At 36.1% G+C, this 27,636-nt stretch overlaps 1 protein-coding gene across 1 annotated transcript in view; it reads left to right on the top strand.

Moving 5' to 3' along the window:
- LOC114648631 (dihydroxyacetone phosphate acyltransferase-like) overlaps positions 1-27,636 on the top strand; it is a 36,003-nt gene that overhangs the window by 1,084 nt on the left and 7,283 nt on the right. Inside the window, exons 2-12 of the mRNA XM_051924384.1 lie at positions 1,795-1,986; positions 2,734-2,910; positions 3,199-3,325; positions 11,110-11,237; positions 12,063-12,138; positions 14,505-14,656; positions 15,178-15,308; positions 20,774-20,997; positions 23,006-23,251; positions 24,846-24,925; positions 26,400-26,540. Of these exons, the coding sequence (XP_051780344.1) occupies positions 1,795-1,986; positions 2,734-2,910; positions 3,199-3,325; positions 11,110-11,237; positions 12,063-12,138; positions 14,505-14,656; positions 15,178-15,308; positions 20,774-20,997; positions 23,006-23,251; positions 24,846-24,925; positions 26,400-26,540 (1,674 nt within the window). The remainder of the gene's footprint in view (positions 1-1,794; positions 1,987-2,733; positions 2,911-3,198; positions 3,326-11,109; positions 11,238-12,062; positions 12,139-14,504; positions 14,657-15,177; positions 15,309-20,773; positions 20,998-23,005; positions 23,252-24,845; positions 24,926-26,399; positions 26,541-27,636) is intronic.

Genomic DNA, 27,636 nt, shown 5'->3' with positions numbered 1-27,636 from the left:
ACTGCATGTCAGGTAAGAATTTTATTGTACTGTGTACATTATGTTTTGTGTACACATAATAATAAACTTGAATTTGAGCTGAATGTGTGCGAAACACAGGAGTCCCAGAGGAAAATCCCACAGAAATCTAGAGAGAACATGCAAACTCCACACAGTTAGTGCCCTAGCAGGTTTCCAAACCCAGTCCCCTGCAAATACTAAGCAGTTTCAGGACTTTACTGATGCCAACTTAAAGCACAAAAAGGAATAATTACTATAGGTTTAAAAGTTGTATATCTTGTATTTTCTTTTTAGTATTAAGTTATAAACGTATGGCCCAACTCAGTTGTATCTCAATATCATACTTTATGTCATTTGTACAAAACATTGATTTCAACAATACATTTTAAATTTCATTTAATTTTTTTATTCTTGCTGCACAAAAGGCTCATCTTCATATTCCCCATTTAACAAAATCAAGTTCGTCTCTATGAATAAACTATATCTTTAGACAAATCAAATTAGAGGCAGGCATATTTATCTACATAAATAATTCCTACAAAAGCTAGAATGATAATGTTTTCAGTAAAATGCAGTACACTTTTGGGATACTGCACACTCACAATCTGGGACATATCATTTCGAGAACTGTCTTTATTTGACTTTCTTTATGCTTTATCAGTGAGTAAATTACAAACAAAACATGCAAAATGATCAAAGTACATTCCACATCTACTGTATATTTTCATTTTTTTCACATTTTCTATCACAAGGTTTAGGCAATAGAAACGAGAGTATGGAGTACATCAACCACGTTAATTTGTATTTTCTGTTTAATAAAATAAAGTTGCAGTAAGTATTTTAATACATTGTAGGATATTGCAGTCCCAGTACAACCCAGTTGGGTCCCGTGGAGTCTACCAGGGGGAGCTGTGTGATTTGGGAGTCCCTACATCGTAGGGCTCCAACTTCACCCAGAAGTGCCTTGGAGCCACAGATTCATATCACTGAAAGCACTCCTGGAGATTGGAATAAAAAGGGGCTGCCTGCTACAACTAAAGGAGCCAGAGTTGGAAAGAAGGAGGACAACGCTTGCGTGGAGGAGCGGAGGCAGTGAAAAAAAGTGAGAGAGAGAAGACAGAGAGAAGACAAAGCATTGCTGTGTGTTTGCTATTTGCTGGCTGTATTGTGCTTGGTGCTGTGGGAAACAATTACAGAGAAGGGTTTCCCATAAATAAACATGCTTTATGCTTTTACACTTGTGTCTGAGCCTTGTTGTCGGGTGTATTGTACATAGTACAATAAAATTCTTGCTAGCATGTCTTCTCAGTATTGTAACAGTAATATGATACCAACAGAAAGTCAAACACAAAAAAAGTCATGAGAAGATTATATATCGAGTTACTGCATGTGCAACATGCAATATCTACAAAAGCATGTTATTTTGACTGACTGTTCAGTAAGCTTATATTTATGTTATTAAGACCAGTGCAAAGAACACAAAAGATATGAGAATTTGTCAAGAGGATAACTAAAAGGTTCAAGGAATTTAGCTGAATATCACAGCAGGGCAAAGGGGAAAGGCGAGAAAGTAAGTCAGTTTAGCTAATTAGGTTTTCTCATTTCAGACACTTCCCAAAACAACCTGATTGTGTCCTTCACATGTTTTCTGCTTTCCCTGACCTGACTTACAGCTGTCATTTATCAGTGTCCCTGGCAGTCTATCTCTCTCTCTCTCTTAGCTGAATTGTATGGATTTGTATTATATTTGGCACAAATAACCTTCTTGCTGCAATGATGTATTTATTTTTTTAGCTACAGGAACCATTACTAATAGGAAGAGATGATTCTGACGATGTCTTAGAAAAGAGACGGATCTCAAGCGACCTGAGGTTTGCCCTGAAGACTTACTCACCAGTGATCTATAAATCAGCTTCACCTTGCACATCAAGCATGCTGAAATCTATTGTGCTGGGCTCTAACCACATGAACCATGTTATATGTCAGGTACAAGATTCAATTGTAGAAGGCTGTTTAGGCATGTGTATGCTTTTTACAATAAGACTTTGAATACCAGAAGCTGTTCCACTTATGATGACCAACCATCCTGGTTTTTCTGAGATGGTAATAGTTTCAAACTACAGACAAAGCTTGTAAAAATGAGGCAATGTCTTGGTCTTGACAAACAGTACTTTACTACTTATATAAAGACACACACATTTTCTGTTTAAATTCTTGAAGGGTCACCTGATCTCCACTTAATGCATACAAATGGATGTCTTTTTATATGCAATGCTATTAGCAAAATATTTCCTTTCTTCAAAATCCATCTACATTAAGTCTTGGTTTGGCATGGAATATATCTGGTCATCATTAAGGTGGAGCTGTTCATGAGTATTGTAGCATTAACTGAGGGAGAAGAGTGGTCCCTGCCTGACTTGTCTGAGCATTACTTGCTTCAGAAGGTGATAATCTTAAATTGCACCTATTTGAGTTTAAGCCCTTGTAGCTAAACTTACTATATCGTCATACTGTATGCTTGTGTTTGTTTGGACCCTCCCTGAAATATCGGGCTTAAAAATGTGAACATACTGTAGATGGCTAGTTGCTTAGCTGTTTTTCATGTGCAACACATTTTAAATTATGTTGTTCAGCCCATAGGCTGGCACAGGCATGTAGCAGCAGATGTGATTAACATAAATTGGTGCTTGCCTTCTGTTTGTTAATAGCTCTGTGATGTGTATCATATTCTAGCTGTCAGATGAATGGGGAGAGCCAGCAGAGACCTTTCGGAAAAAGGCCACAATGATTCTGGAGGAGATGGCTGACAACCTTCATCTTAGTGCCATTAGATTATTGGCGTTTATACTGAGCAAAGTTTTCAAAAGAGTCTTCCGGAGAATAAGAGTTAATACAGAAGGCATTGAAAGGGTAAGCTGTATGATCAACCGATTTTAAAATTGATGTATAAACTCAATCACTCTATTGTGCTCACTGTTGTTTCTTTAAACTATTGGTGCACAATGTTTTCGTTAAAGTGTACCCACATCATCATTTTTAAAATTTCCAATTTACATCTTTATTTTTTTAATTTTGAGAAATTATTTTTATTTAGTATGCATTCTTTTCTCGTTCCTAAGAACAGATTTATTGATTTTAAAGGCCTTGTTTTCTATTTAATATATAAGGAGTAATTCAGTTTTCTATTAATATCCTTAGTTAAAAAAGGCACTGAGTGATAACCCTGTGGTCCTTCTTCCCAATCACCGCAGTTATATGGACTTTCTCATCTTGTCATTTGTCTTCTACACATATGACTTAAATATACCAGTAATTGCAGCAAGAGGTAAGTATTTAAAGTGTTGATGCAATGTAGGCATGTAAAGTCATTAAAGCCATTACAGTTCAGAAAATAATGGGATTAAGCACCTTATGTATTGATAAAGATTCTAAAATACAAGCGTAGACAGCATGGCCAAAAACCAATATTACAGTATAATTAAAATTCTAATGGTTTTGGTAAATACTGGCATAATATACTGTATTTGTATATACTTTTCAAGTGAAACATATTTTTCTAGCAAATAACATATATATAAATGATTCATTATGTACATAGGTGTACCTCTTATCCATTAAAACGCTTGAACATTCACTCACTTACACAAGCCACCACCAAAGAAACACAGGACATGAAACACATTTTCCTCATCCCTCTCTCTGTTTCAAATTTCCGGCTTTAAACTTACATATTTTGTCTTCTTCTTCTTTTGGCTACTTTGTCAAATTGTCTTAATCCAAGCATTGAGATTTCAATCAGGTTCATCCACAAATTACTCTGTGTAATATTGTTCAAGGGGTAAGCTCACTTATTACACGCCGTTTGTATACAAATGTATACACAAAGACTTTTCCTTAGGATACTATTACACTAGCAAAAAAACACATTTCCCATTTCTATTTACATGAACAATTTTGCACATTTCGTGATTAGATTATTTTACATTTAAATTTGTCAGGATATGCCAGAGGTTTGTTCCTGCCTTGCACCCTGTGCTGGCTGGGATTGGCTCCGGCAGACCCTGTGTTAGGATATAGCGGGTTGGAAAATAACTGACTGACTAATTTTGACATACTAGTGAAATGTTTCTTTTTTTTTTCAAAATCCATAACACAAGAAGAATTTCATCCTGTATACTATATCAACCAGTATATCACCCGCATCAGCCACAATAAGAAATCCTAATCCTATTACTGTTTTTTTCATTCCTTTTATTTTTGGTATTATTGTTAAAGCCTGGATTTTTCTCTTCTCTTTTGAGACATGCACTTTTTTCCTTTAGTTTAATTTCCTTTCTATTAGTAATTTTGTATTCAGCAATCATTAAGGAATCAGCATAGATACAATCAGGCTGCAGCAAGTAGCTGCCACTTTGCAATGGGGCTTCACGTCTCCTCTCATCGTATTAGTTGAGTGTCCAGGTTTAACTGATTATATTGCCTTTGTGGCAGTGCCGTGAGAGGAGATTTGCTGGTGACACTGATTAAATGTAGATCCTGTAACTTTAAATGGGGAGAGACAAGGTCAGCTTCTAAGGTTTGGATATCAACCAGGCAAAAGCAGAAACAAATGTGCAGACAGTAAAGTAAAAAAATAAATAAGTAGAATAAAGCTGAAGCAAACAATGGCAAAAGGGCAAGGCAAATGTTGAGGTGAAGAAGCAATAGAAGAACAAGGCACAAACAAAACTGACACTTTTTAAACTCCCTGAAGAACAAGTTGCATGTGCCTGCACACTACAAAAACATTAAAGGCTTCATCTTACTGTTGAGTAATTTTGCTGTAGGCTCAGTAAAAGCAGATGCATTTGTTGGTAAAAGTATGATAAATTGCTAATTATGCAATTAAAGGTTTAATTACAAGCAATCAGAACATCTGAAAGTGTTTTTTATTGACCTTTATACCCTTAGGTAAAGAGTATAAACTATTTAACAGTAAAAATAAGGTGCATGTCTTCTACATACTGTGATTTGCCCCTTGTCAATGCAGAGCACTGTGTAAATTCATTTGAAGTTGATTTGAATAAGATCAATAAATTTTTTTTTTCAAATTGAGTCATTTAAAGTGTTTGTACATACTTACTTTGGTGCCAGGTATTCAGCTTTGTTTTCATTTTGTCCTTCATTACTACCTCCAGATTGTTGAGAGTGTGTCGCGTAACTGAACCTGCCCACTTTTTTAGCTTGTTGATTTGGTATGGCTCTTTTGAAGTGATGTTACTGGCACAGCCGCAGCATAGAAAATCTCACTGGTCATCACAGAGTTGTTGAACATGTACTGTAAATTGTGTCACTACCCACATTAAAGGATGGAAGTCTCCTAAGAAAAAAAGAGTCTGCTGTGCCCTTTCCTATATAGTTCATTTGTGTTACAAGACCAGTCCTCCCTGTCATTAATGTAGACAGACCCCCAAGTACTTGTAGCAGAGCACCATCAGTTGAACATATAACTTGTAGTCAGAATTCCAATGAACTCTTGATGATGAAAAAATGAAAAGAAAAGATGTGGACTTTAATTATAATGTTTGTACATTTTACTGTTTTATTTATTATTATTTAACATCGTCCTTCCTGAATAATTTATTCTTTTAGACATGGTAATGTTATTGCAATATACATCCACAAAATGTTTTTATGTAGTATATGTACATTTTAAATGTTATAAACATTGATCATAACATGTTGAAAATGTGTACTCGCGGTTCTGATATTTTTCTTTCTTCTTGAGTAGGCTGAAACGTTCTCTGTGCTTTCATTGAATTAATTTTTGTGCAGTAGCTTGATTGTCTGTTCAGTATGGGCATCCTGCTTCCAGATTACTTCAATTAACACAGATTTTCTCATCTTATCATTTACCTGCTTTTAACTTACCTGCAATTATAGCTGAAGGTAAGTCCTTAAAGAGTTATTGTTGTGTTATATTTTACATAAGTAAAATCATTACTAAGCTTATATATGATGAAAGTGTGCTTCTGCTATGCAGTTTAAGAATGAAGACATCCACATTACTAACTGAGAATGATAAACCGGATGGACGCAGGGACATCCGGCAATGGGCCGTGGACGCAAAAGACGTACTGCGCAGACGCCCCACAAATTCCCCCCCCCCGCAAGCAACGGGAACCGGATGGAATGCAACCTAAAATATGAAATGAGGCACCGCGCACAGAAAAAAGGAGTCAGACCACAGAAAAAAGGATTCAGACGCCGGCGCTGTGCACAAAACCCATTGCACACGAAACGGGACACACACAAACAGGAGGATTCAACAAGCCCCTACCACACAAAAAAACAGAAGCCGCAAGCACCACACAAAACCCATTGGACACAAAACGGGACAGACTACGGACATAGCACACGAAACGTACACAAAAACGACGATTCAGACCCACGACCACACTAACATAAATAACAAATGACACACAAAGCCCCATTTCTAAATGAACTGTCCCTATTAAACATACGTCATCTCAACACGTTCACACTATGCAGCATAGGTGGATCTCATTACAATGTGGCACTATTAACCGTTCAACCGCAGAAAAGGCTCCATATTAACAGTGAGTGCGATCCTCCTTATTACTTATCCATATTTCTCACGCTGAAGAACAAACAAGTCATTAATTCACGATCACGGGTACAAAACGATACGGCTTGGATAACGGGACCAAACACAATTCACACTATGCAGCATAGGTGGATCTCATTACAATGAGGCACTATTAACCATTCAACCGCAGAAAAGGCTCCATATTAACAGTGAGTGCGATCCTCCTTATTACTTATCCATATATCTAACGCTGAAGAACAAACAAGTCATGAATTCACGATCACGGGTACAACATGAACGTAGACGCATGCAGCGCGCATCTCACAGTGCTGCATCGATACAGACACGGGTTCAAAACGAAACACCTCCCGTCTCAGACATACAGAAATGACAGCGAAGGGACAAAATAAATAAACGCAGATGTCTACACCGCGCATCTGGAATGCCGGAAAACAAGCAGGCAAGGCTCCAAAAAGAGAAAGCTCAACTGACCTACATACAAAAACGGGCAAGGCTCAATACAAACAATGCACGCCATAAACTACAACGGGCTTCTCACACAGCACAGGCAAATCGATTACAGCTCCAAAGCAACACGTCCCAAATACTGGACATACAACGACGCGCCTCTCAAACGGCACAAGCAAAACATACAGGTCACGGACATCAACTACAGACACCTGCTAAACGCTTACGCCACTTAGCTGACAACGCGTTCAATAATGAGTCCACTATTCAGGAAAATTCATTCGGATTAATGAATGTCATTTGCAATCATTGTCATTCACTTAACTTCCCTGAAGAAACAACTGGCAATACAAGTAATACATTTACACGTTGTTGTCAAAAGGGTCAAATTAGACTGCCTCCTTTACATTCATATCCTGAATATCTACAGAAGCTTCTAACTAACGATGTACCTGAAAGTAAAAACTTTATGAACTGCATTAGATCCTACAAATCGGTATCCACTATGAACATGAACAGTAGCACTGCACGTGACATCCGTCTTGCAAAACTATTAATTATTGATGAATGTACAATGGCATCCAGTCACTTACTCAACACTATTCATAAACTTCTACAAACGTTGATGAATAATAATATTCCCTTTCGATGAAAGGTACTTTTATTAGGAGGAGATTTTAGACAGTGCTTAGCTATTGTTCCACATGCCATGCGCTCAGCTATTGTTCAGTGCACCTTAAAATACGCAGACAATTGGCATTGCTTTCAAAAGATACAGTTAGTACAAAACATGCGATGTCCAGATCCAGATCATAACAATTGGTTATTACAACTGGGAGATGGTACACTCACCAATACAGATAGACTTCACCCAGATATTATTACAATTCCTCAAGCCTTTATCTGCGACGACTTAGTTACAGAGATATTTGGAACAGCAATCTCATTAGACCAAATGCCGCTTTTAACACAACGCACTATATTATGTCCAAAAAATATTAATGTGTAAAACATAAATACCCAAGTCATTGCATTACTTCCTGGAGAAACACAACTCTTTCTAAGCTCTGACAAAGTTGACTCTGATCACGACAATGACCATCTTCATTGACCTTACAAGTTCTGACCTGGAATTACCTTTTACACTTAAACGGCGTTTACAAAAATTTTTTCCAATAAACCTTTACACTGTGCCACACACTTTATTGTTTGCTTTCTATATGCATCATCTACACCTTCACACTATTCTACATTTCATTCATACATCACGCTCTTTGTCATTTCCCAACACCAGGGGTTGGCGAGCGAAGCGAGCAGGGGGCGGAGCCCCCTAGTAATAAGGAGAAAAAAGTAATTTTCAGTACCTCCAATTCTAAAATGATTTGTATTCATAGTTATCTCTTTAATTACTGCTTTGAATACATATATTTTTCCACCCTACAGTCGTGGCCAAAAGTTTTGAGAACAACACAAATATTAATTTTCACAAAGTTTGCTGCCTCAGTTTTTATGATGGAAATTTGTATATACGCCAGAGAAGAGTGACCAGATGAATTACAATTAATTTCAAAGTCCTTCTTTGCCATGAAAATAAACTTAATCCCAACCCAAAAAAAACATTTCCACTGCATTTCAGCCCTGCCACAAAATGACCATCATTGCTTTGCACAAAAAGGGCTTCACAGGCAAGGATATTGCTGCTAGTAAGATTGTACCTAACTCAACCATTAATCGGATCATCAAGAACTTCAAGGAGAGAGGTTAAATTGTTGTGAAGAAGGCTTCAGGGCACCCAGGAAAGTCCAGGAAGTGCCAGGACCGTCTCCTAAAGTTGATTCATCTGTGGGGCACCACCAGTGCAAAGCTTGCTCAGCAATCACAGCAGGCAGGTGTGAGAGCATCTGCACACACAGTGAAGTGAAGACCTTTGGAGGATGGCCTGGTGTCAAGAAGGGCAGCAAAGAAGCCACTTCTCTCCAAGAAAAATATCAGGGACAGACAGACTGATATTCTGCAAAACGTACAGGGATTGGACCGCTGAGGACTGGGGTAGAGTCATTTTCTCTGATGAATCTCCTTTCCGATGGTTTGGGGCATCCAGAGAAAAGATTGTCCGGGGAAGAAAAGTTGAGCGCTACCATCAGTCCTGTGTCATGACAACAGTAAAGCATCCTGAGACCATTCATGTGTGGGGTTGCTTCTTGGCCAAAGGAGTGGGCTCACTCACAATTTTGCCTAAGAACACAGCCATGAATAAAGAATGGTACCAAAACATTCTCCAAGAGCAACTTCTCCCAACCATCCAAGAACACTTTGGTGATGAACAATGCATTTTCCAGCATGATGGAGCACTGTGTCATAAGGCAAAAATGATAACTAAGTGGCTTGGGGAACAAAACATCAAATTTTTGGGTCCAAGGCCAGGAAACTCACCAGACCTAAATTCCATTGAGAATGTGTTGCCAATCCACAAGAGGCGGGTGGACAAACAAAAGCCCACAAATTCTGATAAACTCCAAGCATTAATTATGCAAGAATGGACTGCCATCAGTCAGGATTTGGCCCAGAAGTTGATTGACAGCATGCCAGGGTGAATAGCAGAGGTCTTGAATAAAGAAAGGCCACCACTGCAAATATTTGACTCTTTGCATAAACTTAATGTAATTGTTAATAAAAGCCTTTGAAGCTAATGAAATGCTTGTAATTATACTTCAGTATACCATAGAAACATCTGACAAAAAGATCTAAAAACAATGAAGCAGCAAACTTTGCGAAAATTAATATTTGGGTCATTCTCAAAACCTTTGGCCATGACTGTACTTAATCCATATCAGGGTCATGAGGGTCAAGTGCCTATCCTTACGGCACTGGGTATATGACAGTAATCTGTCCTGAATAGGAGACAGTAATGCACATGTTCCCAAACTCATTCATTGGAAGCCAGTTTAGAAAGTCATTAAAAAATCAGCAGTCAGGTTGTACCATATAGATGCGACTCACACTGGATCTTTAACATTTCAACATTTCACCTTTGAGATGAGAGAAGAAAATCCATTTAAATGGAGAAAAAACACAAAGATGCAGAGGAAACACGAAGAAGTCCTCTCAGACCCAGTAGCTGTAAAGCATTATGTCATTATGCTAAAGTATCTGTGTATTTATCTCTCTATTAGAGTGTAACGTTTTGAGACTATGTTTGCAAAATTGCAAATTACAGTCAGCAGAATGATTATAAAAATAATAATGAAAGCATGGCATGAAAATAGCAGGTTAGAATGTTCTTGTCTGTTTTACTTCCTCTATCCATTTTTTTAACGAGACAACGATATCATTTTGTTTTCAGTGTGCATGCACTGTTTTCATATATTTTATTTTTATGTTTCTTGGAATTTATGGTTGTCTTACTTCTAATTGTTTAGCTAGAAAACTGAACAGTCTAGTTTTTAAGGGGGGTAAATTCTAAAGCAAATTGCTACCGGTTCTGTTGCCATCTCTGATTCACTGCATTATCTTGACACTTTTTCTGTTGGTGCTTGGATTTTAAAAATATTATTGAAATCATTATAATATAGAGTTGTGTGTGTAAAGCACTATGAGTTGGTGTTTATTATACAGATGACTATATATAATATAGGTGGTTTGTTTGCCAGTGATTGAGGATGATTATCCTCAACTTAAGTGAGAAATACTTTACAAACTTTGATCTCTTGAAGGTTTTTCATTTTCTAGGCGACAATATAATTTGTTATCAATCAATTAATTAATTGAAGAAGATGGCATCAGATTTTCAGTTGTGTGGCATCATGGTTTTGTTATGAATATTTTGTTGGTTTTTTTGTTTGTTTCTTATTCATTCTACAATGTATTCTTTGTCTTTTATTTCATGACTGTGATGCCATTGTGTTGCCACTTTGGGTGTGTTTTCATTGTAAGAGCTGGTATTAGTTATTATTCGTTCCTGGCCAAGAAATAAATAAGCTTATGTTCCTAGCTTGTATCATTGTATCTGGGTGTAGTCATGTTAGAATAATTTCTTATTATTGCATTTCTAGGTCTTCTGGAAATAAAAATACTAAGTACAATCTTACGACGGTCTGGTGCATTCTACATTCGGCGTGAAATTGGAACCAACAAGCTATACTGGGCAGTGCTATCAGAATATGTGAAAACAATGTTGCGGGTAATTATCATTTGCTCTTTGAGATGGAAATCTATAACAAAAATTAAAAATTAATCTGAATGTAAAAGTAAGTTGTACCCCAAGGATATAGGTTAGAGGCCCTTTGTATTTGATTCTTTATTGAAAAAATGTGCAGGTGCAAGGGCAGGATGTATCTGAAGTTAGTGGGTCTAATGGCCTTATTGACTGCCCCCAGCCTCACCCTCCAGAAAAGGAACACTTCAGCAGTGCACAGTTTAAAGCAAAATCTGCAACTTGAAGTTGAACCCTGGAACCTATTTTAATTGGAGATTTCAAGTACAGTACTTCCTCAGAAACACCTATTTTGGGATTTGTGGGCTGTACCGTATGGGCTCTTGTGTGGATGTAAATAGTGAAATAGGTTACCATCCTTTGACGGGGGGAGTGGGGGCAATCACTTTACATAAATATATATTTTTTGTGCACTGTTATGAATTTAGTTCCATTGCTTAGTTCCTTTTCTTTCTTTGTTTTCTACTTCTTTCTTCAACATATTAGTGAGCAGTGTCCTGTTTCATTCAGTGGTAACATGGATGGGTATACTGTAATTCAGCATTCAATAATGAAAAATACTTTTAGCTAAGAATTCATAAACTCTTTGTCTATATATATGTCATACAAGACATACAAATAATTCTGTTCCTGCCTTGTGCCTGATACTACCAAGATAGGCCCTAACACCTTACCAAGATGATATAAGCTGAATGGATGGATGAATGAACTATTCCTGGTCTTTGAGAATTTTGTTGCTCATCTTTGACTGCTTTAGACACTGAAATATGTTTACTTTTTCATCATCTCCAGATGGGATATGCACCAATTGAGTTCTACGTAGAAGGGGCGAGAAGCCGCAGTTTTAAATCACTTTTGCCTAAATTAGGTGAGTATTATAGTACTGAATAATGATAAGAAGCCAGTTTAATCCCAATATGCATTTAAAATAGATTTTTTTAAAGTTTTAATCCTAATATGTATTTAAACTAGAAACATTTAATGTTCATGTAGAGTGATTAGCTAATGAAATTATCAGACATAAATGACATAACAAAGGCTGGGGAGGCTGAGTTTAAATAGTTCACTTAATGTGACTAATGGTTGGTGTATCCTGTAGAACTGGTAGTGGGGCTGATGAATGAACTATACTTAAGCAAGTTTATAAGAGGGTTCATCTGAAATTTTTCTCATTTTATTTTTCTATTTGTAACATTAGACTTTGGCATGTACTGCTTAAGGAAACAGCCACCTGTGGATCTGTAAAGTGCCAGTTACTGTACTTTTGCAGTTTTGTATTTGCTGTCTTCTCTCAAGACAGTAAAAGACACCTTTGCATGAAAACTTCAGGTTCTTGGCCATCTGATGCATGGAATAACCTTCATTTCACAAAACATCAAGAGACTGATGTGTTTCTTGACAAAGCAGTTTCATTTCGGCCATTTTAGAATCCAGAATTTTACATTAGGAATGCTGGTATCTTTCAACCCAAGGAATAAAAATGACGTACTTTGTTGAACAGAATGAAAGATTTCAGCTGTGGTAACACAATTAAAATGTTTTCTATAAGTAGAATTTAAACCTGATTCATTAAGGATGAGCTAAGAGAGTTTACCATTAGGATACTGGAGTAATGGCTACTGAAATGGTGTAATGGCTGCTGAAAATGGGTCTTTGCAAACACATGTGAATAATAAAATATAAATCAGTCATTTCAAGTAGTAATAGCCATTTGCAACATTAGTAATGCCATGGTTATATTTTTACACCTGTGTAACTGTACCTTGATACAAAAGTATAAGTTCCTATCAAAATCATGAAAATTACCAATTCCATACTTTTGAGCACTAGTGTATATTTAATGGCTTTGACCCTATTTTCAAAGTAACAAGTGTTAGCCACAGAGCGACACATACAAAGAAATAATGATACTTATTTTTGTCTATTTCTTGTCACCTCAAGGTGAGGTTTTGTCCTGAAGGGTTCCTGTCTCATGAAAGCCAGGTTGTATTCTTTTGTCTAGGTGTTTTGGCTTTCTTGCACCTTGCAGTGTCCATCTGTACTGCAGTTGCAGTCTTAAGAGGTCTCACATTGTGATCCTCAATGAATCCCAATTGAAAATACATCTGCTGAGTGTCAGTGATCAATTAACCCTACTTAACAAAATATCCATCCATTATCCAACCCGCTATATCCTAACTACAGGGTCACGAGGGTCTGCTTGAGCCAATCCCAGCCAACATAGGGTGCAAGGCAGGAAAGAAACCCCGGGCAGGGTGCCAGCCCACCGCAGGGCCCACATTAAGCACACACTAGGGACAATTTAGGATTGCCAGTGCACCTAACCTGTATTGGACTGTGGTAGGAAACCGGAGCACCCAGAGGAAACCCACGCAGACACAGGGAGAACAAGCAAACTCCATGCAGGGAGGACCCCAGAAGCAAATCCAGGTCTCCTAACTGCGAGGCAGCAGCGCTACCGCTTCACCACCCGTGCTGCCCTACCTAACAGAATATGTTGCTTTTATATACGGAAAATGTTTCATTGTGCAACTTCATTTTCTTAGTAAGGATGGGCTTGATTATAAGCTATTTTCTGTCTCTGAGGTTTCAACACTAGAATTCCCTTTGAGGAAGAGGAGGCTTCCCATTGGTTTCCTGAATACACATAAATCCAAACTTTTTGGTAGTAATACATCTGTTCATAAAAGCTTGCAAAGGTTAGTTTGTGATTAGTCTCCGTGCTGATCAGGCTAAGAACTGGTATTTTTCACTATCAGGGTCCCAGTAACTTACAAGTGCAAGTTTTGTTTGTGATTAGTTGATTCTTTCGAAAGTTATGCATACCACAGACTCACACAAGATTGATATCCAAACACAGATATCACACCAAAATGGTTAGTTCAGGTTCAGGGATCCATGGAATGTGTAAATATATCAAAATTCAAAATTTCAAGCCCAGTAAAATCTAATCTCCTGTATACATATGAAGAAAAAAATATCATCACATCTGCATTATGTAAACCTGTTAGGAATATGACAGCATCATAGCTTGTTTGTAACAATAAGAAAAGAATATTTATATATTATTACTTATTTATTTTTTATAATTTTTCATTTTGCAGTCTAGAGTTTTATCATTTTGCAAAAAAAGTATGCTTGTTAGTTTTTTAGAATGCATTCTGCAGTGCGTTAAAAATCATCCAAGTTATTAAGGACATTTTTGTGATTGTATTTTCAATTTGTACTTTTCAGGACTTCTCAACATTGTAACAGATGCTTTCTTAAAGAAAGAAGTTGCTGATGTCACATTAGTTCCGATCAGCATCACCTATGAAAGACCGGTAGATGAAACCTTGCATGCGCATGACCTTTTGGGACTTCCAAAAATTAAAGAGAGTATGTGGGTAGGTTGAATAATGTTTAAAAGCATTACAAAATTGAGAGATGTATCACAATAATTAACAAATTTATCTAATGCAGTTTAACACAAATTATATCAATAGTAAGAATAATAATAATAACATAATGATCTCTTAAGACCACTTTTAGGCCTGTACAATTATTTCTTTTCTTCTAATGTATAAACTGTTTATGTATGTGTTCAACATAATTTTCTTTTAAAACTGCTATTATAATCATGAACAAGAGAACACATCCAAAATGTAGACTAACAGTGGAATTTAATGGGGTATGAGCACAACAGCTTATAGAATGATACAAACACTAAGCAGCAGAATAAAGAGAGAAGTGTAAATGTGACAGGGAGAGGTGACTATAACTTAATAAGACTTGATTAAGAGAGCAAGGTGTTGTGTTTGTTTATTATAACTTGTAAATCCAGTTTTGGTTTTATTTTTGTGGATATTCTGAAAATATATATACAGTACAGAAGGAAACATAGATTCATTTTGTTTTTATATTTCAGGCTCTTTTTAAAGCAAGAAAAATACTTGGACAAGATTTTGGCACATCCTCCATCCATCTTGGTGAACCAGTTTCCCTCAAGGCTTTGGTTCAAGGAGATGTAAATCTTAGTCAATATAATTTAGATCACAGGTACTGTAATTTGCATTTTAAAACTAACATTATATAGTGGTGATGTTGTTCTAATGAACCACTTGCTAAATTTAAAATTTCATACATAACACATGTAGGTAATTGAGAATAATTTTTCTTCAGGAAATATTGTTTATCATAGCATTTTTCTGTACCTTTGGTCATCTGTGCCTGAATATTCTGGTTGATATCAATACTATTAATGAAGAGTTCATTCACATATAAATTCTTCACAGAAGAAGATTCAGACAGTATTTACAAAACTTCTGTTTCTACTTGGTTGTTTCAAAACTGGGAGGTTAAGAACACACTCAAGACAAGCAACATGACAGCCGAGCCCAGTGGCTCTTAAATTACATGTAGGAAAAGCTCCAGTCCAGCCTATTTTACCATCCTAACATCCTAAGACATTCACATCCTAACATTTATCATTACAATAAATTAGAAACTGTTTATCTGATAGATTTGAGTCTTAATCAAAAAGGTTTCCAAGTTGCAAATTTGAGAAAACAATTTTGTCACACTTTTTACAGTGTAATGAAGCAGTAAAGATTCAACAAATAACTAATTACCGGAAAGTACATTCTTTTAAACACCAAACCTATGACATTATTAGTTAATCCATTCCAGAAATTTAATATGATTTATTATTACAGAAATGATTTATTATCATTAAGATAATACAGACATGACAGTCCCATATAAAAGGTGGGCAGCCTGAAGGTTATGTAACATATCCATGACTTAACCATCAGTTTTGTTCTTGATTTTATCTAAAAAGGAAAACTGAATAGTGATCACTCTCTTATTCTCCAAACCGCTATATCCTAACACAGGATCACTGGGGTCTGCTGGAGCAAATCCCAACCAGCACAGGGCACAAGGCAGGAACAAATCCCTGGGCAGGGCGCCAGCCCACCACAGGACACACACATACCCACACACCAAGCACACACTAGGGACAATTTAGGATCGCCAATGCACCTAACCTAAATGTCTTTGGACTGAGGGAGAAACCGGAGCGCCCGGAGGAAACCCATGTAGACACAGGGAGAACATGCAAACTCCATGCAGGGAGGACCCGGTAAGCGAACCCAGGTCTTCTTACTGTGAGGAAGCAGCACTGTGCCACTGTGCCACCGTGCCACCCTGAATAGTAGTCAGCAGATTAATTAATTCAATTACTATTATTTTTAAAGACAAATGCATTTTTTGTCTGTGAATCAACAATGCACATTCTAGGCACAAACATAATGATAACTGACAAATTAAAAATGATAATAGTTAAATATAATCCAAAGGCAAGTATTATTTGTTGTAAACCTTATTTTCCACTTAACTGCTTTTCATTGCTACTTTCACTCATTCTTCACTGCTTTATCCATGTTGGTAAATGTAAACAATTTCCATGAGTAGCAGATGTGCCAAAAGAAATGGCTTTGGTTGCCATTTGAAAATATCATTTATCTGTAATGCAGCTCCTGGTTCTATCTAGAGACACTATATTTAAATAAAATATATTTTAATATAAACATTTACCTCTACAGATTCCCAATTTCTTCTTCTCTGCTAGCATAGTGGTGCATGAAAAAGTCAAGAACAAATGAATTGTGCATTAATATTAACATAATATTGATAAACAGCAACTTCAGACATAACATCCCAACAATTCACAAATATATACAAGTCTACACAGAATAAAAAATGTAAATATACAGTATATTCAAACACTAACATGTTGAACAATTCAAATTAGAGATAGATATGTGGCTTAGCTGGCAATTAAATTGATGCAGTAGGATATAGATTCTTATTCCTTCTGAATCCTAAATACTACATTTGTCTCACAAAACGTTTAGCTAAACTTCTCTGTTTCTTCCCTTGTGTTTAAGAACAGAAGTACTGATTGAGTGACGGCAGTTTTTTGTGTTTGCATGTTTAAATTATGTGCATTATGCATTTCTGGATAATTCACAAATACCACAAATAGATGCTTTAAGTGCTGAGGAACTAGATAAACCTCTAACGCTAACAGAATTACTAGACGCTATAAAGTCACTACAAAGCGGGAAATCATCAGGCCCTGATGGTTACCCCGTAGAGTTTTATAAGAAATTCTCCACTCAGCTAGCTCCACTCTTATTGGTAACATTTACAGAAGCTAAAGACCACCAAATGCTACCTCAAACATTTCGACAAGCATTAATCACCGTCTTTCCTAAACAAAATAAGGACTTGTTACAATGTGCATCATATAGACCAATTTCACTCCTGAATAATGATGTTAAGATACTCTCAAAAATCCTAGCTAGAAGGATGGAGAAAGTGCTGCCCTCGGTAATATCACAAGATCAAACTGGATTTATTAAAGGCCGACATCTATCTTCAAATCTCCGACGCTTGTTTAATGTTATATATTCACCAGCAAAATCAAACACCCCAGAGATATTACTATCATTAGACGCAGAAAAGGCATTTGACATGATCGAATGGAATTACCTTTTCACTGCATTGGAGAAATTTGGGTTTGGCCCGAATATTTGTGCTTGGATTAAACTACTGTATACCAGTCCAGAAGCTTCAGTTTGTATTAATAAAATTTGCTCAGACTACTTTAAACTAGAACGTGGTACCAGACAAGGATGTCCCTTGTCGCCACTGTTGTTTGCAATCGCTATTGAACCACTGGCGGTTCACTGCCGAAATTCTCATCAGATAAAGGGGATTGTCAGAGAAGGACTGGAACAGAAAATTTCTCTATATGCAGATGATATGGTCTTATATATATCGGACCCAGAAAACACTGTCCCTGCTGTTTTAACAGCACTAACAGAATTTCAAAAGATATCTGGTCTTAGAATTAATCTGAATAAAAGTATACTCTTTCCAGTGAACTCACAAGCATATAATATTAAATTAGACACCCTACCTTTTACCATAGCAGATCAGTTTAAATACCTAGGGGTAAATATCACAAATAAACATAAAGCTCTTTATCAACAAAATTTTGGCGTCTGTATGGAAAAAATTAAGCAAGACTTGCATAGATGGTCAACCCTTCATCTCACTCTAGCCGGAAGAATTAACATTGTTAAGATGAATATCCTTCCTAAACTTCTCTTTTTATTTCAAAACATTTCAATATATATCAATAAATAGTTTTTTAAACAGTTAGATTCAATAATAACCTCATTCATTTGGAACTCAAAACACCCACGTATCCGAAGAGCGACCCTACAAAGACCTCAGGCAGAAGGTGGCATGGCTTTACCTAATTTTCAGTTTTATTACTGGGCAGCAAACATACAAGCCATAAAAACCTGGACACAAATAAATGCACATACACAGGCTTGGTCTGCAATAGAAGTAAAATCCTGTAGTACTTCTTTATATTCCCTGCTCTGCTCTCCAATAAATGAAAGTTATCGCAAATATACTAATAACCCAATTGTGCTTTACTCACTCAGAATATGGAACCAAATTAGGAAGCATTTTAAGATGGAAAATCTTTTATCAGTGGCACCTCTGCAAGGGAACCACCTCTTTCAACCTTCGCAAGTATATCCAGTTTTTAATACCTGGAAAAGTTTTGGGATTAAAATGCTCAGAGATCTTTATATAGACAACATATTTACATCTTTTGAACAATTACGTTCAAAATTTAACCTCCCAGCTACACATTTCTTTTACTATCTTCAAATTAGAAATTTTGTTAAACAGAAATTGCCCGATTTCCCCCACCTTGCACCCTCCACAATGCTGGAAAAAATACTGCTCAATTCCGAGGAAACAAACACTATTTCCGCAATATATAAAATCTTATTAGAGTCCCTACCTTTCAAAGATCCAAGAGGACATTGGGAAGAAGATCTCTTAATCAATATATCAGAAAAGGAGTGGAAGGTAGCAAAGCAGAGAATTCACTCGAGTTCTATATGCGCAAAGCATAGAATTATTCAACTAAAAATTATATATCGAGCTCATCTGTCTCGCTTAAAACTGTCCAAAATGTTTCCAGGCCAGGATCCAACCTGCGAGTGCTGCAACCAAGCTCCTGCCTCACTGGGTCACATGTTCTGGGCCTGCACCAAACTAACATCATTTTGGACAAAAATTTTTAAGTGCCTCTCAGACAGCCTTAGTATCACAATCCCTCCTAACCCACTAACAGCTGTGTTTGGTGTCCTTCCAGATGGACTTGAATTGGAGAAGGACAAACAAACGGTGATTGCATTCACTACACTCTTGGCACGCAGACTTATTTTGTTAAATTGGAAGAATCCTAATTCTCCTCTTATAAGTCAGTGGGAAACTGATGTTTTATATTATTTGAAATTGGAAAAAATCAAATTTTCAGTTAGAGGATCTGTACAAAATTTTTTCAAAACTTGGCAGGATTTAATCAATATTATTTTAGAATAAGAGAATTAACTATTATTGCATTTAACTCCCTTCTCCATCTCTTATTTATATAGATATTTACTTCTCCCCTTCTTTTGTCTAATGTTGCCTTATTAAAAAGCTTAAAGAAATTTTCCTTTAGCTAAGCTCTCCTTCTCAGGGATGGGGTTTGATCTGTTTTCAAATTTGTTGGGTTATAAATTGATCTGTTTGTATGGAATGATTACAATGAAAATTAATAAAATAAAAATATTAAAAAAAATTATGTGACCTGTTATTATCCACGTAGAGTTTGCATGTTTAAATTGAGTTGAATTTAGGATTAGGTTCTGACTTGTGCTTTTCCTAGTAGGATACGCTGAATTAGTTTAAATTTCAAAAGTTAATGATGAGAATGTAAAAATAGATTTTAGAGATTTACTGACTTTTGAAAGTAGCATTTTAATATATGTATTTTCTTAATAACTTAAAATATCAATGTTCTTTAGATATTTTAATAAATACTAAGAGACACCATGAATATTGTTTCCTAACAGTGAATTTTCTCCAGTGAGCTATAAAATGTATAGAATACAAATACAAAAACAGAAAATATTGCAGAAGAGGTACATTTCTTTTTTTAGCAATTTTATTGTTGTGTGGTTCTGATCTGGGGACTGTTTTTTGTATTTTATTATCACACATGCTCCATGTTCTCTCTATGTCCACATTAGTTTCCTTCAAGATCTTGGTTTCCTTATACAGTCCAAAGACATGCAGCTAAGGTGAAATGACATTGTTAAATTTGTCCCAGTGTGTATGTGTGTGTGTGTGTGTGTGTTTGTGTGTGTATACACCCTGTCCAGGGATTGTTCCTGCCTTGTGTCCTATACTTGCTGGAACAGATTCTAGCTTCCCTGTGACCTTACCCTAGATAAGCAGGTTAAGAAAATGGATGGATGTATATCCTCTAATGTAAGCAACCCTTGAACAAGTCACAATAAAAATGTCACAGGGTTTATGTGCTGTAAATGAAGTGTATTTTTTAACACTTTAAAGCAGTCTCTTGGATCTTTCTTTTCTAGGCATATCCCACATAGACCTAGTCAGGAAATCAAAGCCTTTCTTCATCATACAGGATGCCGAATGATACATCTCCAGGAAGAAAACATGGTCATTAGCCCTTTTGTACTAGTTGCCACCATCCTGATGCAGAACTTATCTGGTATTGAGTTACAATATCTGATACAGCAGACACTCAGGCTGCGATATTATGTACTGTCCTGCGGGGTCTGCATTGACTGGCCTGGTGAGTTAATTTCATAATTAAATTTAAGGTAAAGAGATTTAACATTATATAAAACTGTGAATTTGTGAATCCAAGTATACTTCATTAGCCACTTGCTCCTAGAACTTGTTCAGTGTGGTCATTCCAATGTTGTGCGTGGCATTAAACTGAAACACTTTACTACATTTATTCAGACAGATTTTGTTTCCAGATTGATCAGATTATTTTCAGGACTAAACTGGAATTGCTTTTTTACCCATATTTCACATAAGGATGTGCAAGATGAGGTTAGGTTTTAATATTCAAAGTCTTCTAATAAAATTTGGAGTTTTGAATTGTATCTGTCTAAAATGCTAAGGTCTATCTGTCTGTCATGCATAGTACTTGAGCTAGAGCCTTGATCTTGGTCTTTCTTAATTGAAAGTTTATGACCTAATACATACTGTATTGCAAAAAAAAAAAAAATAAGGAGGTGGCAAACTTGGGAAACTGACCTGCAGTCACGAGTTTCTTACGGCAAATTGATAGACAACAAAATAACATGGTGGAAAGAAAGAGAAGACCAATGACATGTGCTGAGCATCAAGCAAATCACAGAGACAGATAACATGACAAAGAATACCATAATAAGGGTGACACAGCAGATTGAAAAAGAAGAGCAGTGACATCTGCTGAGCATGAATCAAATTGTTGAGGCTGATTACGTTATAGAAGGAAAAATAATGACAACTGTGACACTGGCTGTGCACCAAGCACATGTGGCACAGCAACCTACAGGTACTCACATACTACCGAGAATAGAACCTTGATGTTAGTCTGAATCGAAAGCTTATGACCTGATACTCTTTAGAAGATCTCAGCAGCCTCTGAAAAATCAAACGATCAATAAAGTGACATGGCAGAAAGAGAAGCAATGGCATCTGCGGAGTATTTTATTTGTGGGCAGAAAAGTTTATTGAAATAGAATCCCAATTGTTGCTAGCCCGTCTATTGGTAATTCTCCAAGATCTATTTCACAATCAAGTGTAAGTATTGTGTTTATTGATCAGTGACCTTGACAAAAGAAGTCTGTAATAGGAAGAAGGATAATGAACAGCAGCAGCTGGTCATCAGGCACATCATGGAAGGTGTTTAACACAGGATACAGAATGCAAGCATAAGAACAAGAGAGGCAGAGAGGTGAGGTGTTTTTTCATGGTGAAAACAAAACACTGTCTTGCCAAAATGGAAAAGCTCATCTTCCTCTATGTGAACCACCTTTATTTGACAACTGGAGGTTCATGTGTTTCCTAATGAATTTAATAAATTTGCTGGAAATAATATTGTAAGAAATACAGTATTATTAGAAATTAGATTGCTTTTAGCAAATGTGTAGTCTGTTAATATAAACCATGCCACATCACAATACAGAGTATATGCCATACACCACAAAAACAACTTTATCAGAGTGTGGCCTGGAGACTATCTGGCAGCCTTGGGCACAACATATTAAACAGATTTGTAGGGGTGCAAGTCCATTCCAGGTGCCACACACCCACATAAGGGCCAGTTTGGAATTGCCAGTAAGCCTAACCTGCATGTGTTTCAAGAACCTGCAAAAAAAACCACACAGACATGTAAAGAAAATAAACAGTTCACACAGGAGTGAGATCCAAGATCAGGATGCTTCTATGTCATTGTGCCACCCCACTAGATTACTTCTGAAAAGTAAGCATAAAATGTAAGGTCACATGTTCATCCTTACATTTTTCTAAGCTCAATTTTACAATTAGTGTGCCATGGGTCACTAAAGCCTATCACTTAGCATTGGATAGAAAATGGAATAGCAGTCCATACATGTTCAAACAATCAAATGCAGTGACGTATACTGGACCAATATAGAATTGCATCTTGTGCATGACTTTAGGATATAGGAAGAACCAGAGTGCCTGACAAAATTAAACATTGGAAGAAAATGTTAACTCAACATGGAAAATGATCAAAAATCTCCATAGTTATGAAGCCTACACCTAACTGTTTTTATTTTTAGATCACATGTCTCCAGAAGCAGTGGTAGTCAGCAGCATTTCTTTACATCGCAACATTGTCAAAATTGATAATGGAAAAACTATGCTGGTTCAGGAGCAGCAGGCTGATAGCAGCACTGATAAACATCTGATGCAGTATGCTGTCACTGTGCTCACATGCAGTATGTACAGGAACCAAATTCTTCATATCTTTGTTCGTCCAGCTTTGGCAGCAATGGCTTTAAGTTTTACAAACAAGACTCAAAAAGGTAATGCAGACAAAAGTCAAAGATAAATTTGGCAATTGATTAAATTAAAAAATACTAACTCTAGTATATCTAGTATATACTATAGTACATGGCATTTGCTGTAGTGTACAGTGCAATAAGTCTGTAAGTGGTAGTATGCTTTATAAGAATAAATTAAATTTATTAGTATATTTATCATCTTTTAGGCAGGATTTTGGTTACATAATCTGTATAAAAATGCAATTGTATTGTACTGTGAATGGTATAATATTGATGTGACTGCTGTGACATATCCTCTGTCATGTTACCCCTTGGAACTTACCTATCACCATGCCCTTGACCACGTATTTCATCTGCTTTTTCTGAATTACAAAATAAAATTCAAATTAATTACTAATTTAAAAAGTCTATTAGTGGGTAAATATATTCAGCAGGAGAGATGATTATTTTTGGTTAAAATACAGGAATATTATTTTCTTTTTTGTTCTTGACAATGTTTATAAAGTAATATTAAAAGATCTAGTGTATATTGCCTTTAAAAAAGACACTTAGTTTAATGCAAGAAGGTGCTTTAAAAAGCACACAATAATGTAATTCAAAGCGTTGGGGTAGAGTTACAAGTGCAGTGGCTTCGAGAATGATCCCTTCAGACTTTGGGTAGAACGTTGTTTATGCAACACATTAGTTATGATCACGTGACTGCAGCTGTCATACCTTTGACTTTATGTGTTACCTGTAAATATGAGTAAAGCATCACGTCGATCATACACGGTACATGAAAATGTCCAAAAAGTATTTGTTCAGCAAGCAACAAGACCAGTAGATGAAAAATATAATTGGGACTGGCAGGGGTCAAAAAAAGGATTGTGATAATAACTGGCAACCAAAAAATAGAAGGCTCAGATTTAAATCAAGAGTCAAAAACAAAAGTCATAACCAAATTTAGCACTTGGGCCTACTTAAAAATAAAGCTTACTGTACAAAAGATAAAAAATGTCTTCGAAATACAAAATAGGAATACTGGGATAGCAAATGCTGAAGTTATTATTATATTTACAGTATACACTACCTTGGTGTAAGTACCATGACAATTGCGGTCATGGGACCCACTCACCATGCATCACATAATACAATGGAATAAAAATAAAACCTCATCAAAGCAAATCAAATTAGGGTTAGGGTTAGGAGCTGTTTTCACACAAATATCCATCTCTCCATTTCATGAGTAGCCTTTTTAACATAATAGAATTATAGGGCACCAGAGCCAGTTCTGTAAGTATCATGTTCTAAAAGAAATTCTTTTTTTGTAATAATTCAGCCAGTATATTTAATGGTATTACTAGTTAAGAAATAATAAGCCACTGGCTCAGTTCAGTATGAGTTATGAAGTAAGAAAAAAAAATCAAAACACTACAAAAACAAAGAGAGGACTATCACTTACACTACAGTTCATTCCCTCCAATGTCAACCTGTAAAGTACAGGATTGTTTTCTTCTTTTAAATAAGGTACAAGTTATGAGGTGTCACAGTTGGGCCAGTAAGCAAGCCATAAAGCTAGGTAGAACCCTAATTGGATTAACAGATCTAGTCACATTACATTTTTATGTTTTTCTAGAAGAGATTTTCATCTGCTATAGTTTTCTGCAAGATCTTTTTTCCAGTGAATTTGTCTTTCTACCAGGAAATGCCAAGCAGGTAATAATATTTAAGATGATGTTCACCAAACTTGTTTTATAAAAAACAACTACCCAATATATAATCTTAGGTCTTCATTTGCTTTGTTAGTCACACTTCTTTAGAATAGTGTGGTTTTGCTTGTAAAATGCCAAATCCACTTGCTGTTGAGTCTTAGGTCCTTTCTGTATATGATTGGACTAAACCTATTTTCCAGTAATGCCTTGTTCTGTAGGAAGAATGGGCTTTCTGCTTATGCACTAAATCTGCCTTTAACTGGGAGCAGCCTTCTGAACAGTGGTTATTGCTGCAGATCTTAAGTAAAGATTTCTTCAGTGGCAACATTAAATTAAAATCACAAGCACTAAAATATTATTTCCTTTCCAATGTCATTATCCAAGAGTTTTATAAATACTAATCAACAGAACAAATTTTTAGATTTTTCTTTTTTTAACAATTGCACGTGAGGCTGGTTAAATGACATTTTCAGTACTAGCAAAAAATACTTTGGAGCCTGTACTCAGTGAGAAGTGCTATAAAAATAAACTGAAATTGATTAAATGTGTTTAATGAAACTCATTTGCTACGCAGGACAAAATAATATTAAACTATCTTGAATCAAAGAAATGCACAATCATTTTTAAAATACAGTGCTTAACAAGCAGTCAATGCCATTTTGATCAATTGAACTGAACTTTATTGCCAGGAAACATACAACAGTTGCAAGAAATGCATCTTGGAGTTACAACCACAGATATAAAAAAAGAGAAAATGATAACCAACAGTGCAATGTACAATATATAACAAAACAACAATATATACATCAAAGCATTTTGATAGGAAAAGTTATGTTTTCATCTCAGAAAGTGAGGAGCAAGAAATTTGAGTAATTCCACCCTTTTAATGGTGACACTATTTATAACAAAGAATTTGTGTGTTAGGGTGTTAGGGGGTATCTCCACAACAATTTCCACCATTTTTAGTGTATTCAGGTCCATATGGTTAAGGACACACCTACTGTCCCACCAGTCCACCTCAATCTAATATGGCATTTCATTCCTTTCTGTGATTAGGCTGATTAGGACAGTATCATTGAGAAACTTCAGCATTTTTACAGATGAGTTATTGGAGATATGTGTAGAGAACGAAAAAGAGTGGAGACTGGACACACTCTTGAGGGGATAAATAAAGAATTAATGATAATATATACTATACCAACAAAAAATTACATTAATCATTATAGATGTATTTAATTTGTCCTCATGTCACTTGTAAATATTACAAAGCTACAACATTTCCAGATGCACAATAATAATTACTAGCTAAGAATAATTAAACAGATAGCTTCCAGCTCCCTGATCCAACATTTGAATTAAACAAGATCAGATAATAGATAGGTGGACAGCGATTTTGGTACTCTAACCTGTTAGATAGCTCTAAAACATGTTCTTATATGTCATTAGTTTACACAAAGTCTGTTTATTTTTTGTCTTAGGATTTTGAAGAAGCATGCCATCGCCTCAGTGAGTGGGGTGCTGTTCAAATATCAAAGCAGAACATTGAGCTGACAGAAACAGGTCCCCTTGTTATCTTCTTTATACTTTCTATATTTCAGCCTTTCTTGGAGGGTTATCAGGTATGTTGTACAATATATATTTGGTAATGCAAACATTTTTCAATGATCAAATAAAAATAAATGAGAGCAATAGGATTTGTATTAAGCAATTTTAAAACATTGCACAAGAATTTTGAGAAATTACACCTTTCAGTCTATCAGGCTCATTTGCTTAGCTTATAGCTAAGTTGTCCCAGTAAGTTAAGTTCGTTTAAGTTCAAATTTTGTGTCAAATGCACATGGTAGGGTGGCATTGGTAGCACAGAGGTCAGCGGTGCTGCTTTTAAAGACCCGGCATCTATGTTTAGAATTCCACATCTAGCTGTATTCCAACTGCACATTCTACACGTCTACATGTTTTTTTGTCCAGGTAGTCTGGTTTTCCTCCCTCATCTCTAATGACATGCATGTTAAGTTAGTTGGCCATTCTAAATTAGCCTTATGAGAATGAGAGTGTACATTAGTAGCTACAATGATGGACTGCCCCTCTTTCCAGGTTTTCTTTCTAACTCTTTTCTTAATTAGTGTCCTATTTTTGCTGCTAATTAATGTCTTTTGAATTAATTGTAATTGGCTTGTTTTTTTAAGATTTGTTCCCCTGAATTTCTTCATCGTTCCTCTGAACTGATTAATTTCTTTCCTTAAACAGAGATTAAATGTGAAGTGAGTGAGCCAACAGAAGACCACCTATGTCAGGGCCTCAAACTCCAACCAATTTCACTCCAACTAGTTGCTTAATTAGGCACTGATTCTTGTTGTTAATTGAACCTGTTCTTTAATTCCATGGCTTGTTGCTGCTCTCATTGTGCAATAGCAGACAGAATTGTTGATTTTTTTCTTTACTTTTCTAAGAGCACCATTTGTGGACCTGAGCAGATCAACATGACTGAGACCCTCATCTTTCCTTATTTTCAGATATCATAATGATGGCCACAGTTTTCTGCTCATGTTTTGGCTCATTTTGTATCTCATTATTGTTTGGCTGCTAATTAAGGAAAAAGAAACAATTAAGGGGCCTGAGTCTTCAAGAGCAAGTCAATTAAAATGAATTCAAAATAAGTTAATTAGCAGCAAAAACAGGACACTAATTAAGAGAAGGGTTAAATGAAAAACTTGA

Source organism: Erpetoichthys calabaricus, chromosome 3 (genome assembly GCF_900747795.2).
Source record: "Erpetoichthys calabaricus chromosome 3, fErpCal1.3, whole genome shotgun sequence".
In the NCBI taxonomy this organism is placed as follows: Eukaryota; Metazoa; Chordata; class Cladistia; order Polypteriformes; family Polypteridae; genus Erpetoichthys; species Erpetoichthys calabaricus.
The sequence above is the reverse complement of the archived record's forward strand: the minus strand, read 5'-3'. Positions and strand labels throughout refer to the sequence as shown.